Source organism: Numida meleagris, chromosome 2, assembly GCF_002078875.1.
Source record: "Numida meleagris isolate 19003 breed g44 Domestic line chromosome 2, NumMel1.0, whole genome shotgun sequence".
Lineage (NCBI taxonomy): Eukaryota > Metazoa > Chordata > Aves > Galliformes > Numididae > Numida > Numida meleagris.
Window position 1 is genome coordinate 87,326,995 of NC_034410.1, and position 18,331 is coordinate 87,345,325.

At 36.9% G+C, this 18,331-nt stretch overlaps 1 protein-coding gene across 10 annotated transcripts in view; it reads right to left on the reverse strand.

The window, feature by feature from the left end:
- The window catches only part of LOC110393739 (dynein heavy chain 5, axonemal-like), a 155,023-nt gene that overhangs the window by 92,278 nt on the left and 44,414 nt on the right, over positions 1 to 18,331 (reverse strand). For all 10 annotated transcript variants that reach the window (XM_021386966.1, XM_021386957.1, XM_021386964.1 and 7 more), the window contains 8 exons: positions 16,845 to 17,111; positions 16,542 to 16,670; positions 15,899 to 16,114; positions 14,168 to 14,314; positions 12,504 to 12,676; positions 10,421 to 10,599; positions 2,261 to 2,448; positions 937 to 1,131 (listed from right to left, as the gene is read on the reverse strand). In XM_021386966.1, the coding sequence (XP_021242641.1) occupies positions 937 to 1,131; positions 2,261 to 2,448; positions 10,421 to 10,599; positions 12,504 to 12,676; positions 14,168 to 14,314; positions 15,899 to 16,114; positions 16,542 to 16,670; positions 16,845 to 17,111 (1,494 nt within the window). The remainder of the gene's footprint in view (positions 1 to 936; positions 1,132 to 2,260; positions 2,449 to 10,420; positions 10,600 to 12,503; positions 12,677 to 14,167; positions 14,315 to 15,898; positions 16,115 to 16,541; positions 16,671 to 16,844; positions 17,112 to 18,331) is intronic.

Below are 18,331 nucleotides of genomic sequence, written 5' to 3' on the forward strand. Positions count from 1 at the left end.
GCTAGGATCAATATAGGGTGACTCAGACTGCCTAAAAACTAATTTGAAGGTTAAATAGAAACACCTTGGGCAATATTACAGAGAGACAGTAGTGAATATATGATCCTTCAGAAGACAGCTGACGAGCAAAACTCTCTCAGAAAGAAGGAAACCAGAGAGAAATGAAAATGAGAATCTAGTTTGGTTGGCAATATATATTGACACAGTGAAATTACCAAGGGATAGAGAAAGAATGAGAAAATCCAAATCTATACTTTGTTATTTTAAGTCTCAAACAATGTGGGCGTGATGCTTTACCATCTTATTCTGGTGTAGTTCAAGATTTCTACATAGAAGCCAACAAAGTCTTTAATAAATATGTGGCATAGATGTGGACTAATATAATGGAGAACGTAGTCAGTATGTCCGGGTACATTAGGATTCAAGAGGAGCACGCTTCTCATTTGAGCTGCCATTTCACTACTATTCATATCATTTCTCTTTGAGGCCCTCTAGTGGACAGTCAGCACTCAGCATTCAAAAGACAAAAACTAGTTCAGCTCTTAAATGAAGCTTTGTTCTTTGCTTCCACTAGGCAGTCTTCAGTTATTTAACATTCATACACTGTCTCTCCCATACATCTAGTCTTCATAAGTGAGAAGACTGAAAAAACTGTCCTTTACAAAGCTCTTTACAGCTCTGCACAGTATTCCTCCTATCTTTACCATTATCTGCATTCTGTTTAAAAATCACAAATCAAACTTCCTTTACTATACAAACTAGTTTGGAAACTAAAAATAACACGATGATTTCAAATTCTGTTGCTGGAACTTGAAACTGAAAACCTTAAAAAATGACTACATTCCTGAGAGTGAAAATAATTACATATTCCATTAAAGTATATTCTCCACATTCCCTCCCAGTGACAGCTTAGAGTTGGACAAATATTTATTTTACCTGTTTAGATAACTGCTCTTCACAGAGCTTGTAGAGTGTATAAAATTTTCGACTAAGGATTTGGTTGTCTCGGAAACCAGCACTTGCCAGCTTGACTCGCATAATAATGCCACGGTCAGGCACCATCATAGCAACTGTACGAAACTGAATCTTCAGATTTTCTGGAAGCTCCTGTCGTCCTGCATAGCCTGGATTCTGAGAAATGAAAAATATAAAATACAATATTACTTAATGACAGCAGGATAGGAAGGTTTACCTTTTCTCATAATTATTTTGCAAACACAGGTGCACATGCCAGATCACACCAGACAGCTGAAGCGTGTTACAGTTACACTCACTACTAAGCTGTCCAAATATTGCAGTTCATGAAGTATATGGTATCACATATGGTATTTTGAGATGCCCAAGACACACAGATCTAAACAGGCATCTTGTCGGAATCGTTTTAAACAGCTCCTCAGGGTCTTGATAGCATTGCAGTGCTGAAGGTTATCGTCCTAACTTAAACTGACCCATCTGATCTTTCACTAAAGAAGTCTAAGTCACTCATATGACTACCACATGGGTCAGCTCTGAGAACAGTAGTCTCTGGATATGCGGTAATAACTGCTTAAATTCTTCCAGCTGTTTTCAAACTGCATTTTCTCTGGACTTGGTATGTCACAACTTCATTTGTCTTTTTTTTTTTTTTTTTCCAAATTAAAGGGACAACATTAACACCTTTTCAAAAGTAGGAAACCTGAGAATAAAGGAGAATGTTTCAGTTTTCAGTTGTGCATATGTAGCCAAAGCTAAGGAGAGGGGAATACAAAGAAGATTTTATGGTATTCTTACAATTTCCTGTTTCTTTGCCTCCTGCACTGACAGAAACAATCCAGTCCACGGGCACCAAAGATAAATCTTTGGGAGGTTAGTGAATCAGAGTGAAGGTGACTTCCTTCATGCTGTCATAGAGAAGGACTGGAGTTAAAAGTTCTTCAGAGGTGGTAAAATACTGACTGGAACACATAGAGTAGTCCTTCCAATGGCCAATTCTGTTCTATTTTGACAGACTTTGACTAAAAATATAAGATGGCTGGATTTAATCTCAAACTGTCAAATACTGAGCTAAAAAGCCCTTAAAATATGTTGTTGTGACGGCATAAATCAAGTCCTAAGTGCCAGTTAAAAATACGGGCAAGAGAAAACATCATTATTTGAGAAAATTATTGTTCAAACACTATTTTCTAAGAGAGTTCCAATGATCTCATCAGGGATAATTCTATGGACAATGATATGGGAAAGATTTTCCACACTAACACCATTTACATACATACATACATACCATAGTCAGAAATATGCCAAATTCTCTGTCCATGTCAACAACATCACCATCTGTGAAAACGAACTGAGGTTTCTTATTTTTCTTACACTGAAGTACAATATATATCTGCTGAGCAGCTACTGATAAAACTGGAAGTTCAATGCGGTTAAATTCATCAAAGCAACCCCATGCACCAGACTGGGCTAAACCTAAGTAAGAGAAAACAGGAAAATATTTGATTAAACACAGTATACCAGATGAGATATGAGAAGAATTTACATATAACATAGAGTACATTCTATATAACATAATGGGACATGAGAAAAACAAAGAATACGAACACAGAAGAAAATGAGGAATAAAACCTCAAAATAAACTAGGCTGTAATGATACCTGGAAAAAGAATTAGTCTTTGTAAGAAAGATATATAAAACTATTCTCAAAGAATCTTACAATTCTACAGTAACCATAGGGTGGTAATCATTCAGTAATATTGAATATACAAGGGCTGCTCCAAAAGCAGTGCCTCCCATTTTATTATGTTGTCCCGTGACATTAGAGACAGATGTTGGTGATATGACAGTAGAGGATGAACCTTCCCACCAATATCCCATTATGCGTTGTTGTTGTATGACAGATGGCAGCAGAGGGGCAGTCTGACAGAACGGCATCTGACATGGAAGAGTGGATGAAGCAAATGTATGTCATTGAATTCCTCCATGCAGAAAAAAAATGGCACCCACTGACATTCATCAACACTTGCTGAATGTTTATGGAGACCAAACAGTGGATGAGAGCACAGTGAGGCAGTGGGTGGTGTGTTTCAGCAATGACAACGGTGATGTGAAAGAACTTTTCACCTGCAACACAGTAATAGTGGGTCCCATACCAGTTTGAAGACTGTGGAGCACATAGCCAATCTTGGCTGGACTGTCCTACCACACCCACCATGCAGTCCAGATTTGGCACCTTCTGACTTCCATCCATTTGATCCAATGAAAGATGGACTGCATGAGCAACGTTTTCTGAGCAACAATGCCATGCTGGTGCAGATTTTTACGAGCAAAGCATGCAGGCTTTTGTTCATTGTTGCTGAAAATGCATAACTAATGGTGGTGACTATGTTGAAAAATAGCGTTTTTTAGCTGAGAATTTGCTCTATCAAATAGTGTTATTGTGCTCTTTGTATCTGTTGTAGTTTCCATGGAAATAAACAGGAGGCATTACTTGCAGAATGACCTACATAGTACCTAGCATAAAAAACATGCATGTAGCATGCAAATTCACATAAGAAGAGGATAACACTTGTCAAAGATGAGCTCAGGAGACACCTACCTAAATGAAAAGCACAGGATCAAATTAAGAAATCATTACATTTTGACAGCATCACTGTATCTTATTATAACACTGAATTCATAATTAAAAATTGTTGAAGAATAACTTTCCACTGATTGAGAGGAATGTGAAGTCACACTTCACACTACTACTTGTAAAATGCTGTGAAGTTCTAGACAGACATTAGTATCCATTAACATGAAACGCATCTCTTCTAGAGGGTCAGATACTCCTTATTTATCATGCTAGCAGGATTGAAACAGGGAAGTCCACAGTAGCAGCTTTCCAGAGAGGTAATGGGAAAGCTATGTAATCCCCTGAAATTAATTCCACATCTACTTCATGAGACAAAAGTTAGTGAGTCTATGCAGGAAGTTCACTGATGCAATCTTCTTTCTCAAAGCCCACAGCTGACCAGTATTTCTTACCATCCAGTTTCAGCAAGGTCCTAGATAAGCACCTTACTGGTGCTACAATTGTTGAGAGATGCTTGATTCATCCCACTGGCCTAGTGGAGCTTGTTTTGGCTTAAGACATTTGAAGACAGTTCTAAATGCTGAGGTAGGTACTATAAAATAAATGAAATCTAACATTGCACAAAACTTTCAGCTGTCTGACTGGGCCTACTGCTCATATTCATTTTTAATTAAAGTGAGCCTTACTACAGAATTTCTCCCATGGAAGTGCTCCACTTTTGCAGTTCTCTGATTAAAAATCCTTGCAGATATTTTTCAAATGCATTTGGACTCTTTTGTTAAATGCGTTGCATAACTATTATGAACAGGTACTAAAAAATAAAGAGTGGTCTTGCTACTTTGTTTATTAAACAGCAATTTCTACTCTTTGGGATGCAACAAGGGAAAGATCTAAATCTGGACATTCTTTAACAAAGAGACTCTGTTCCATATCATAACATCTCCTATACTTAATATCTGTTTATCAAATGCTTTCTGAAATTGCTTTCTCTATAGGATGATAAGTTCAGTTTTAGACAAGTAATTTTCCTTGGGGAAGGAAAAAAACACTGTAATGCCATCTGCTGTATGGAGTTGGAAAACCTGACTCTCAGACAACATCAATATTCAGTAGCTTTGAGTTAATTCAGTTCTTGCAAAATTATTTTATTCTGGTGGTGTTTAAATAAAAAATAATTTAAGAAGCAAAAATAAAAATAGAAAGAAAGAATGAAAGAAAACATACATACACACCACCACATACACCTAAGCAAAAAGCACAGCAAGCAAGCTGTCCACTATAAAAGAGCTTAGAGAATTTAACTTTGTTGTGCACTTTTATATGGGCATTAATATCTGTCCACACACAGAATATGATATGCTAATCAAATATGGAAATGGAGTAAAAATAGAATATAAAAACCAAGACCAGACAGATGACTGCCTAAGTGAGGAATTTTTTTTGCCTAAGAACAAAATCAGTACAGATATCCTGTCCTCAAAGTGGATCTAAGAAATGGCACACCATATCTTCTGCACTCTCAGGACGACTTAAAAATGCATCTCTGCCATGCACAGTCGTGTTCCTTTTCATCTCAGTGGCCCTCTGGCCAGTCACAGCTGGGTGGCCCGGTCTCTGAATGCTACAACATAGCTATGTTGCTTAGTACATGGACTAGGAACCCACATTCAAAGACTGCAGTCTGCTGCAACCACTCCTATTCTGACAGATGAACCAACAGGCCAGGTGACCATATCCTATGCACTGCCTCATACGCCTCTCCATCTGCCTAAAAATGGTGTGACAGTGCAGTAATTAACCATGACAAAGCAGCTATAAATTCTACTTTGTGCTGAAATGGCATTCTTTTAAGAGTGCAGTGCACACAGGAGTGCAATTCAAAGCAAATTCCACTAAAATAGAATTTTGGCTAGCCAAAGCACAGGCCATACAAAGATCCATATGAATTTATTCACCTTCTGAATTAAGATAAAGATCAAATCCTACAGTAAATATTGCATTAAATATCAAATCACAAAAAGGTACCTCAGGTAAGACAGGAGTTATTTGACTCTATAGAAAACAGAACCTAAGCAAACATGATTTTTATTTCATTCACAGACAACCACAGAAAGGTTTCCTAAAGGGTATTCACAGACACTTCTCTGCAGTAGTGATGAAGTATGTCTGATTTGCAGTTCCTGGGCAATTTTAATATTGAACTTGATATAATATAAAAGTTGAAAACCCATCTTCTCACTTCCCTAGAATTTTCATGCATTACCTCCAGTCCAGTTCAAATGACCAATTGTATTGGAACCTACATTATGGTTCAAGCTAAAAAACAAAGCTATCACAGGTAGAAGTCCAGACCTCAGATATCTCAGCTAGACTATCTGGATGTGAATAGATGAAGAGAGACAGACAGAGAAACAGGGAAACAGAACCTCACACCTGAGTTGACAAGGAAAACTTCAAATTTTATTTTTATAGCATACAATGTATTGTTATATTGTTTAATTTATATTATAATTTTTATTTATTCTGAAGGTCAAACTTTTCTTACAGCAAAAAGATCTGGAAACATGGCTGCAGGCATGATAACACCACTTCCACACCCACTTTTTCTCTGCTAATATCTGATAATTTGACCCAAATGAATTAAAAAAAACAGAAATGGAAACACTGCTAATGAAATATAAAGACTATCACAAACGTCTGAGAATTCTGAAGAATTTCTCAGTGTGTGCACTAAAAAGTGCAATATATTTCAAGAGAATAGTTCTGTTAGTCTGCATCAAAGAACTTTTACAACATGTATTAAAGAATCTGTCTTGAAACTGATCTTTCTCCTCCTATTAACCAAAAAACAGCTCATTTCCTTCCCAGAGACAACATATCCACCCTTGAAGAAATAACAGATATCTTAAAGACATTTCAACACAAAAATTGTGATTCCAAGCTGCAACCATAAGCCTAAACTAACTGGTGACCTTCACAAATCATTTCATAAAATCATAGAAACGTCTAGGTTAGGAAAGATCTTAAGATCGCCAAGTCCAACCATCCCCCTGACCTACCAAGACCCATCACTAAACCATGTCCCTTATTATCCTGTCCACACATCTCTTAAATAGCAACAGGGATGATGACTCCACCACTTCCCTGGGCAACCTACTCCAACACTTGACCACCACCTCTGTGTAGAAATTCTTCCTGATATCCAATTTAAACATCCTCTGGCACAACCTGAAACCACTTCCTTACAACCTATCACTGATCACTGATCACCTGAGAAAAGTGATTGATAGCTTCCTTGCCGCACCTCCTTTCCAGTAGCTGTAGAGAGCTATGAGGTGTTCACTCAGCCTCCTCTTCTCTAGACTAAACAATTCCCTCAGTTGCTCCTCATAAGCCTAGTCCCCTCCTCAGCTTCCGTGTTCTACTCTGCACTCAAGTAACTCAATATCCTCTTAATAGTGAGGGAGCCCAAAACACGCAGGATTCAACGTGCGGTCTCGTAACTGCCACATTCAACCACTTCCCTACTCCTCCTGGCCACACTGTTTCCAATACAAGCCAGGATGCCATTGGCCTTCTTGGCCACTTGGGCACACTGATGGCTCATGTTCAGTTGGCTGCTGACCAGCACCACCAAGTTCTTTTCTGCCAGGCAACTTTCCAGTCATTTTCCCCAAGCCTATTCCACTGAATCACTGTGACCCAAGTAGGAACACTTTTTTTCCCCGAACACACAACAGCCTAATCAATGCCAAAAAGATCACTCTGTTCAGCTGGATCCATTATCACATTTCTAGTCAATTTCCCCGAGAAGTATGCCAACATATTACTAACAAACTGACTGAGGAACTCACAGGCATCATGGTCACCCGACCACCAGTTTGTTGATCTTTGGTAACTCATATTTAAAAGTGGCATGCCATTAAATGAGTCAGACAGATTAACAAGGACACCTTACGCAATATTACTTAGCTGTTATGGTTTTATGATTTTTTGTTATCGGTATTCCACATCATAACATCATGTAGTGCACTGGGAGTTAAAGAGTTAATGCTCCACTTCCGTGGATTGTCGATAATGCTGGATATGCCTGTCTCAGAAGAGAAGAACTACATACCCCAGAGGACTTTGTGTTTCCATTTTCCATTCAGAGGGAAAGATAAAACTGCATATCACGAGTTTTCTCTTTTCCCCTTTCTGCTCTTCTCTGCAGCGTGTGTGCTCCCTAGCTGTCTCACCTTCAGCCTTAGAGTAAAGTCTTTGGTTTTTGGACACTCTCTCATGTTATTTGATTTATTCGTTTCAATTTTAATTATATTGTATTATATTGCGTTAGCTTGCATTCCAATATCTGTTTTAGTAAATTACCATTCCTCCTCAGATCATTGCTGCTGCTTTGTTTTTAGGCCCATTCCCCTACCCTTTCCTCCTTTCCCTTTTCCCAGAGCATGGGTCCATGCGTCCCCTTGCCCCATTAGTCATAGAACCAGGCTGAACACCCGTAAACCACTGACACTTAGCTTAACAATATTACATGGAAAATTATCAAGTCTTAGAATAACAGCAGATGAGAGAAGCTGAGCCCTAAAACTCAGCTCATCTTCTTAGACATAGAAATTGTGCCCAGTTTTACTTAAAGATGACAATGAAAAGCTACAGTTGTCACTATTGCCTCAAACAGACCTGAGAGAGGATAAGCTGTGAAACTGCTTAGGATAAGAAGGCAGAAACAAGGCAATGCCACCGAGGTTAGATTGCTGAGTGTAGAGAGATCAGCAACAGTCTAATCAAGAAGGAACTGGGAAAAAAAAAGGTGGAAGCATAAGAAGATAAAATTCTCACAAAAGGAGAGGAGAGGAAAAAGACAACAGCTCAATGATATCAAAGCTAAACCCACTTCAAGAAGAACCAAAGGCTGACATCCCCTCACGTGACTGATGGCTGCAGGTACAGCATGCACTCAGTAAATGACTGCACTTGGGGCTACTAACACATTTATCCTTAGCCAGAAAGCAAACTGGTCCCAGTCTACTTCTGTTCATCTTCAATGTGCAAGATAATTTCGGTAAACTAAAAGTTATGTGTAATCCTATTTTCAAGTTCTCACAATAGAAGTCATCCAACTAAAAGTTGGCTCGAAGACCTGGAAGTTACAAGATAAACTTGTGACCTTGACTGAAAGTATTTATATGTGCAGGTAGTTCAACCTCTAGCTTAGTTCCTGCATTTATTTGGCACTACATAAATGAGCAGTTTTCCATAGTTCCTGATCAGTAGGGGACTGTTTTCTATCTTCATATGCAATGATCTAGCCTGGGGTATATATGGTATATACCTGGGTAAGCACTATAATAATGTAATATGCTCAACACAAAAGTCATCAGCTTCTAGGAATCTTTTAACCACATCTCTATGTGACTTAATGGGATACTGTATTCTGCTCTCCATAGGATCAGTTTCAGCCTTCTCCAAGGCAGTGAATGCCTTTATTCACCTAAAAAAAGGCTAAGACATACCAGTCTCTTTGACCTCTTCTGTCATGGCTCATGGTTCAGAGAAATAGGAGATGGAGGCTGGCTGAGGCAAACAAAGCAAGAATGGAAATAATTCTTATCTACGTTCACATTCTTGTAAACAATGCTAATGTTTTTGACTGTTCATTTATTGAGAAGGACATTCTGCAGAACACAGACACAGACTTCAGAGTCATGATCAGAGGAGCCTGGCAAACAGGTGAATATTTTTCCTTCTTTCTCTGTTCTGCCTATTTCCATTTGCCTTTCTGATATTGTCATTAAAGAAAATCAACAAGTTAATGAAGCCTAAAAAATGCCTGTAGAGGAACAAAAGGATTAGGAGGAAAAATAATGAAGTCCAGTGAAGCGAAAACAAGTACTACTTTTAACTCAGTTCTTAAATTCAGCTTGCTTTAACTCAGCCTTACACAAACCTAGTGTAATTTAACCTTCCCTTACACAGGGGAAACAGAAAAATGGAAATTCTTTCACAAGTAAATAAAAAATCATCTTAATCCAAACCTGTCAGAGCTTATGTGTTTTTTATCTCCATTAGAAAAGCTTAACTGGATACTCCTAAGCTTTTAACTAAAAACTTAAAGACAAAAATTACTTCTACTAACATTTTGGCCAGCATTTTTGGCTTAACTAAAAATAGAAATGATCTTCAGATTATATCTTAACCTTCAGGAGACATCACAATAGTGAAAATTATTTTTATGATATCTTGAGTTTTTGATTTAATTGTCCACCACTTACAGAAAATGATGGTGTTCTGGGGTCCATATAACCCATTGCAACCACATAGGAGACAACAGGCATAATGGAGTTCACAAAATTGGATCATTTGATAAGCGTTTGCAAAACTGACTTCGAAGATCTGTTTAATGTGAAAACTTATCACATTGGCCACTGTCTCATTTTCCCAGTTTCAAAAAATTTCTCGAGTTTGTAGTAAGACAATACACTATTTTGTGTTCATCTGCATTCTTTGTACAATGTCATAGAACTGTAGATTTGTTCTCTTGTTTGACATGAATAGGGCAAGGGAGGGCTAAATACCCTCTCTTAGGGTGGTTGGAATAGTTGCATAAATGAGATCAGTAGAAAGGATGAAAAGGGAAAAGAAAACAAGGATGGAGATAGGAAACAGTCCCCAAGAATTTAAAAAAGACTGGAAAGGGTGAAGGAAAAAAAAAAAAAGAAGAAAAAGAATCAAACATCAAAAAAAGTTTAAATGCATCTAGAAATAACAGGAAACAGAGAAGGAAATATTTGACTGACCACTTCTAAGTCACTAATGAGGAAATAGAAACATACAATTTTAAAATGAACAAGTCAGATTATTTCTTACCTTTATAGATACGGCCCAATCCTCTGTAGTCCATTTGGTCTGAACAATTGAAAACAACAACATACTTTCCCAGGCATTTGCCCATATCTTTAGTTGTCTCTGTTTTCCCTGTCCCTGCAGGTCCTGCAGGTGCACCACCCATACTCATGCCCAGGGCCTGTGCCAGAGTGATGTAACATCTAGAAAATGAATAAAGAGTTCTATTAATCCTTTTCTACTCTTAATTACTTGAAGTCCATTAATGTAACCACAGCACTTGTATTATGTAGAGCTGGGGAATGGGGCATAAAATGAGTATGCTTCCCTGCGGTAAATCCTGGGTTGACATCTCCAGGCTTAAATCACAGCCTCCCCAAATAGTATGGAGACTAGTAAAGGGGGAAATATGACTGCTGTTCTAACCTACAGGTCTAAAATCCCAGTAAGCTCATGTCCAACGATGTCAGCACTGTGATACTCAATAGCTTTATGATAAATCTGGGAAGAGAAAATTGGCACTGCAAAACAAACAAATGGTACCAGTATCATTTCCTATAAAATAATACAGTACTCATTCTAACATAATAGCAGTCATAATGCTTTATCACCTCATTAGCCAGTAAACAGTTAACAGACGCTCAGTTAACACTGAAAAAATACCATTCCTAACTGTTCTGCTACTGAAACTGTGGTAAGTCCATGAACAGTACAAATCCTAAGAAAGAGAGCTTGCATTTCTTTCTTGTAATTGGCATGGCATGGTCTGTGTCTGACATGATGTTTAGGAGCACTCAGTTTCAGTCCTATTAATACACTGTAGGACAGCAAATGTGTATTTATCATGTGATTCAGGAATGTTTCTGAACACAAGATCATTAGCCAACAGCACTTGATTCCAAGGTGATTAATGCAAAGCTCAAATATTATTAACTGAAAATTATTATAAATTCATATAAGTTCACATGGTGGTATTAAAGTGGAAAAGTCTGTAAGGGGAATAAATTCTGTTCTCAAACAACACATAAATAGGTTTCCCATATCAACACTAGAAAATATCCCCACTTTAAACACTCTTTTAATGTATGGCAGTAGATAGCCACCAATCCCTGCTGGGATCTTGCAGGTAAGCCCAGCCAACTCTGGGATTTAGTTATTATTATAGCTTAAGCTCACTCAAAAGACTCATTCTCTTCAGAAATCAAGTGAATATTTAGTGTATATAAAACAGAATTTGGCAGATGTGTGTTATATTTTAAAAGCCTGGTATCCAAGTAAAGGGTTTTAGCTCTCTAAGCAGCTAACAAAATGTTGTTACAGAAGTTGGCAAAAGTCCAAAATATCACTTGTAAATAAAATCTTATAGTGCAGAGTACAAAGACAATTCTGCATCGATTAAGCAGCATGCAGCTATTCTTCACACAGCAAACAACTAAACACGCACAGTATTTTGACATTCCTATCCATACTTAAAAGAACAAGCTTTGGTATCACAAATACAACTCCTTCTTTCCTTGGTGAAGTGCTACCAAATTCTTCAGAAAAATACGTATATAATGGAATTTGTACCAGACTGTATAATTCTCCAGTAATAAGAATTTCTTCTTACATTTTATTTAAAAGTTGGGGTTTTTTTTCTGTTTGCAGTTCTGTAATTCTCCATGGGCCTTGCTTTAAATTATATCTGTACTATTTGTTTTATGCAATGTCCTGAGTTACTGATTTTTCCTCTAGAGCAACTTCAAATTAATTATATGCCATAATACCAAATTCACATTCAACCATTAATTGACTGAAAACAGCAACATACTGTACTGCAGATCCACTCTGCTTAAGTGCTCAGTATGATGTTCTGCTATATTCACCTTGAGCACAGATAAGTTTTCAATACCTACCACAGCATGGATAGCCTAAGCAAACACTCAAAAGTCAGGGCCTCTCTATGGCGTGCCTGCTTTCTCTAAATGTATATATAAGCACTGGCCTCTGCTGTTCAGCATCAATACTGCAGCACTGTACTGCAAACCAGACAAAGAATTCCAACTCACATGAAAGTTAAAGGAAACAAGGCTCCAAGAACTATGCACTGTAATCTTTTTATAATTACCTGTCAGTTAAAGGAGTTATAACGAGCCTGTCTGTACATCCTAAGTATTCATTGCAGTAGGTGAACTCTACATCAGTGATTTGGATAACACATTTATCCAAGTCTTCAAGAAAATAAAATCGAGACTGTTTTTGCCATTCAAAATCAGATGGAGATTTAATGTTCATACGGACCTACGGTGGAAGAGAAATATCATTAATATAGAAGTCAAACAATATAACAAATTCATCTTAAATTCTGTTCTCCATACAGAAGAAACATCTGCTATGCATAAATTCAAGAGGTGAAAGAATGAGTATAGAATTAGTCAGGATTCAAGACACGCATTGTTCTTTTCAAACCTCTTTAAAACTTAGTTTGATCATTCCTGATCCTTTCAACCACTTTGATTTTCCTTTGAATTGTGTTTAGAAATTATTAATTGTGTCTTGAAAAGACAAAGAAGAACAATGATGGATAGCTTAATAAAAAAACTAATTAGTAATACTGGTTATACTGCATGATGCCATTACTCACAAAATTTTAAATGTTGGACAAAGAAGGAATGTGCTGTATACATGTCTATGCACTCGTTTAGTATTTTTCAGTATGAAGTTGCCACACATATTTAGAGCTGTAGCAAATTAACAGATCTTATTTCATTATTTTTGACACACAATCTGAAACCACCAGCCTCCAAAGGAACATGTGGTCTTGGTTGTTGAGATTGCAGATACATTTTAAGATAAAGAAAAGGTTCTGAATTCTCAACCACTTTGCTATGCTTTCTCTCAATCACAAAAAAAACCCAAACAAGTTTAGTAGGAAACAGAATGTTTTGAATAGGAGGGGATAATATTAGATGAATCGATCCTTTCCCCAGTTTTGGACTTGTCCCTGATTTTTTTTTATTTTACATACAGACCCTTGAAAATTATCCCATTTTCTGTTATTTAATTTCATTACAATATGGTATTAAATTAATTCATAATGAAATGTCCAATTAAGAAAACAATTATGACAATGAAAAAAAATTATGGTGAGAGGATAAAACCCCACGCTTAACTTAGGAGCTGGCAGTTTTCCTTCTAACTTTTACTATTTCTTTATGATTTTCTCTCTTTACACATGCATTTCTTATTTTTCTGTATAATGTATATACATAAATTAAACAATGCTGTATGGAATTACAGTTCTTTGCAATGTGCAGACTTTTCAAAAGTTAATTTACTCTCATTTTTATGACTGTAGTTTCACTGCTTTAATCTTTAAATAACTGCTACCTCAGATCAACACAGAGCTCAGCCTGGAAATCATACTATTGACAGAAATGCTAAGGACATGTTTTTTCTTCTTTCATTTCATTTAAATAATTCATTAAATTTTCAATTTAAAAGAATGTCTTAATTTAAAAATATTAATCCCACAAGGAACCTGTGCATGAGAATCAACAACAATTTAAAAACCAGAAGAGCACTAAGTCTTAATCCGTGAGCATATCTATTTACAATTCATCCTTATCTTTGCGTGACACCTCTACGAAATGAAACTAAATAGAATAGATATGCTATATCACAGCACTAATGTCAGAGCTACTCACAGAGAATACATTGTAAGATTTGCTTATAAATAGTATGTGCAAAAGCTTGTATACAGAAAGTCTCTTTAGGGTTTCAGAAACTCACCAAATCATCAAAGATATCCTTCTGGTGTACATGAATAGTAATTAAAGTTTCATATTTTGTGCGCTCCATTCTTGTTAGATTGTGTGTTGTCATGTCAATCAAATCATTTAAAAGTTCCAAAAACTTCTGATTTGTTGTGTGCATTACCTTACACAGCAAGAACAGCCATATTAACATAAACATAATTTCCTTTCCCAATGTTTAGAAAAAAAACATCTGCAAACACCTTGGCACCTTGAAATCTGTATTTCGCTTTGCATTTATTAAGTTTGGAATCCTAAATCTGGATATGTGGGCTGCCCTCCACACATGAAGTCATAGCCCAACAAAATGCAATAAGTTTATGCATCTGGGTGAACTTGTCACGTAAGATTTGATTCCAGGATTGGACACATCTTCAGCAGATTGCATCCCTGTATATTTTTAGAACCATCGACCTTTTGTTCTGGGTATTGCACATCCACCAAACAGTATCTTCAGAGGTGAACAGGAACCTAGAGATCTATCCCATCCTCTAATCAGAGAAGATGAAAAATGTACTGTAATCTTAGATGCTAATGCTGAAATAACAATTTCTTATGTGGCACCAGATTTTGTTACAAAATCCAAAAAATACAAAATAACTAAATAGCAATAACTTCGGTAAACAGCATCAGCTTCTGTCAGTGACTTTCCTGGTACACAATAAATCACAAACTGCTACAGTGTCAGAAAGAGCAGCTCATATGTATTCCTGTTGCAAATATGTGAGAGAAGGATCACACTAGCTTTCTGTGAACATACTCAAACCCTAACACTCTCCCTGTATTCTGAGAATAAACTGCTAAAACCACCTCAAAACTCATGGAGCTAAACAACCTCCCTGCCCTCCAAACACACATAGAGGTCGTCACAGCCAACAAACATTGTTTTATAGTAATGCAAAAGAATCTGAGTCTAGTTAGTATATGAAACTGGAGTGGACTAAAAGCAGGTCTGTGCCCTTTTTAAATTCCATACAAGAAAAGGCAGCACTAAATGGTCATATCTCCATAGTCTAGAGTCTTTGTTTTAATTAACTATGAAAGCACAGCATAGCACCTTTCTCCTCAGTTTTCCTTTACTGTAGGATGGTGCTTCTAATTCTCAGACCCACTTCATTGTATATTCCTGATTAACAGTAATTTCCAACTTTTTTGTTCATATCCTTCCCACTTCATAGATTCAGTGCTATTAAATTAATAACACCTTGGTGTTAATAGTAGCTCCTCTGAGCGTTTGAGATGCAATGAGCACCTCTTAAATCAGCTTCCATTCTTTCCTTTCCCTAAAAAATTAACAGCTCACAAACTGAATATTCTAAGTCACTTTACAGTAGACAAAAGCTGATGAAGTACAATTATTTCCCCAAATATGGGGAGATCTTATTTCTTTCCAAATCTGTTCTTGGGAAAGTAATAGCATGAGATTCACCGTAGTCCTAAATAACCCCTTCTCAACGTGACTATGCTGACAGAGCAATAGAGAAAAATCACAAAATTAGAAACAATTTTGAGGCATATACTGGGCAATTTGTGAGGAGGTGTGACCTCGTAACACATTTTCTTTTGCTTTCCTCTTAGTTTATTTGCTATTCTGGTTATTTAATTAGTATTTTGTGCTTTTTGCTACATATTACTTTTAACTTCTCACAATATGTACTGATCCAAATAACAATTTTTAATTAATCCCCAGAGATTCATTAAATACTACCTTTTTGTCTGTTTTGGTACTGTTCAGTGCATGCTCTGCATCTCTGGTCCAGATCATTTGAATTCCCAGAAGTCCTATTTGTGCAGGAAACATTGCCTGAAAGTCATACAGCTTAAATCCTGAGTCGCTAATGGCCAGTGATGCCTCTCTAATGATAGTGTGGATTGTTTTCCGAATCCCATTCAGCAGCTGACCTAACCAGAATTCCACGTTGCCCTGAAATAATAAACAAGAAATTATTTTCAAAGAATTAGTTTATGAATAATTCACAAGGAAAAAAAGAGCTGTGTGACTTTTTTTCTTCCCAGTCCTTCAAACTCCCATTTCCTTCTTTGCCATTTTCTTTGTTATTCTTTGTTATTCTCTAATCTAAAGATTCCTATTCTCCTGCTCCACTGCCTTTTGTGTGCCGTTATGTGTGATGGATTTGGTACTTCACATCAGTATTGCTGAAAAAACAGCTAAAGTAATTGTTACAGAATGACACAAATGTCCTGTCCTTTTTGGCCTTGATCATGCTGTTCACACTGGAAGGTTTTCATTCAGCTAGGCAAGTAGTAACATGATGCAAACCTGTTTGTCATTACAACATAAATCTATTTTAAATCAAGTAATGAAAAAGTGTAATATATACTGCCATTACCTGTGCTATAACTGGTTCAATAATATTGACCTGTTCTCCTTCTTGAGATTCAAACAATAAAATCTGGTCATAGTTTTTTTCATGAAATCCAACCCGGTTAACGTTGTCAAACAAACTTAATAAATGTGCCTGCAATAGAACCAGAAAATAAAAAGCTCCATAAACTGATCTGATATGGCATTCTTATTCTGCCTTTAAGTTATGTATTAGAAGGTTTTGCAGAAAAAAAATCACTTGACTAAATAACAAAGTCACCACTTACTAATATTGACCGTAAGAGCATTACTGCTTTATTACTCGTACCTGAATAGTGTGGGAATCAGATGCTTGACCAAGGATTTCCAGAAGAGCAGGATCAGATACAAAAAAAAATCTTGGAAATTTTAACCGCTTTTTCTCTAAGTAACCAGTCAGTGATTTCTGACAGATTTCCAATTGCTCCAGCAAGTGTGGCAATAGCTGTGCCAAAGTCTCATCTCCAACACAGCACTGTATGATGTTTGATGTTTCATGAGCTTTCTGCATAATTTTCTGCCATGATTTATCAATGTTCTGAAATCTTCTGGCTTCCTGAAGTACAAAAAAACCCAAAACACGTATTATCTCTTCCTCATATCTGTCAGTTTCTAAAAATTAAAGAATTCAATGAGACAAAGTTTAACATTTCCTTTGCTGTTCAAGTATTTTTTGCAGGACTAATGCATGAATAATTATAGTTACGCTTATAATAATCAGTGCTTGTCTGATCACAGTTCAAACTGTAAGAGAAAGAGTCCAATGGGATAGCTCTGGAAATGTCATTTACTTCATGCTGGGCACCTAAACTGTTTATATAAAATGATTCCAACAAACTATGCATCATAAGGCGCAGGTAGCTACATTCTTACAAATAATAATCTTCCTAATGATAGAATCATGGACTAATTAAGGTTGGAAAAGACTTCTAAGATCATCAAGTCCAACTGTCGACCCACCACCACCATGCCCACTGACCATGTCTGTAAGTGCCACATCTACATGTTTCTTGAAAACTTCCAGGCACAGTGACTCCACTACCTCTCTGGGCAGCCTTTTTCAATGCACCACCACTCTTCCAAATAAGAAATTTTTCCTAATATCCAACCTGAATATTAATAGCACAAAATGTAGCATAATGCAGTTAAGGCTGCTCTACACAGTTTACAAGAAGTAACCAGTTAACAGTAGTATTTGACAAACAAAAACAGTATAAAAATACTCAAATACTGAGAGCTGGAAAGTTGGACAAACTGACCTTAGAAATTATTTCTTCACCTGTAACAGGTGAAACATTAATGGGGACATAAAGAATCAGAGTGCTAGAAGAGGTATGTATCAAGAGATCATCCAAAACCATTTGTCTGTCACAAGATGGGATAATAACCATGTCACTCCTGAAAAACACTTGTCTGTCCTGTGTTGATGCTAAGTGCTAGGCAATCTTTGCCATGGTTGACCCTGTTTTAATATGTAAGCTCAGTCTTTCTTTATGGGCTGCCCAGGGAGGTGGTGGAGTCACCAACGCTGGAGATGTTCAAGGAACATTTAGACGTTGTCTTGAGGGACATGGTTAGTGAGAACTGTTGGTGACAGGTGGATGGTTGGACTGGATGATCTTGTAAATCTTTTCCAATCTTGGTGATTCTATGATTCTATGATTCTTGTGTATAAAGCAATTACTTCTCATCATATTAATAGTCACAGAGAACACTTGGTTATTTGTTGCAGCATTCATCCAGGAATTGCAATTAAGCCCACCAATCTATGATTAC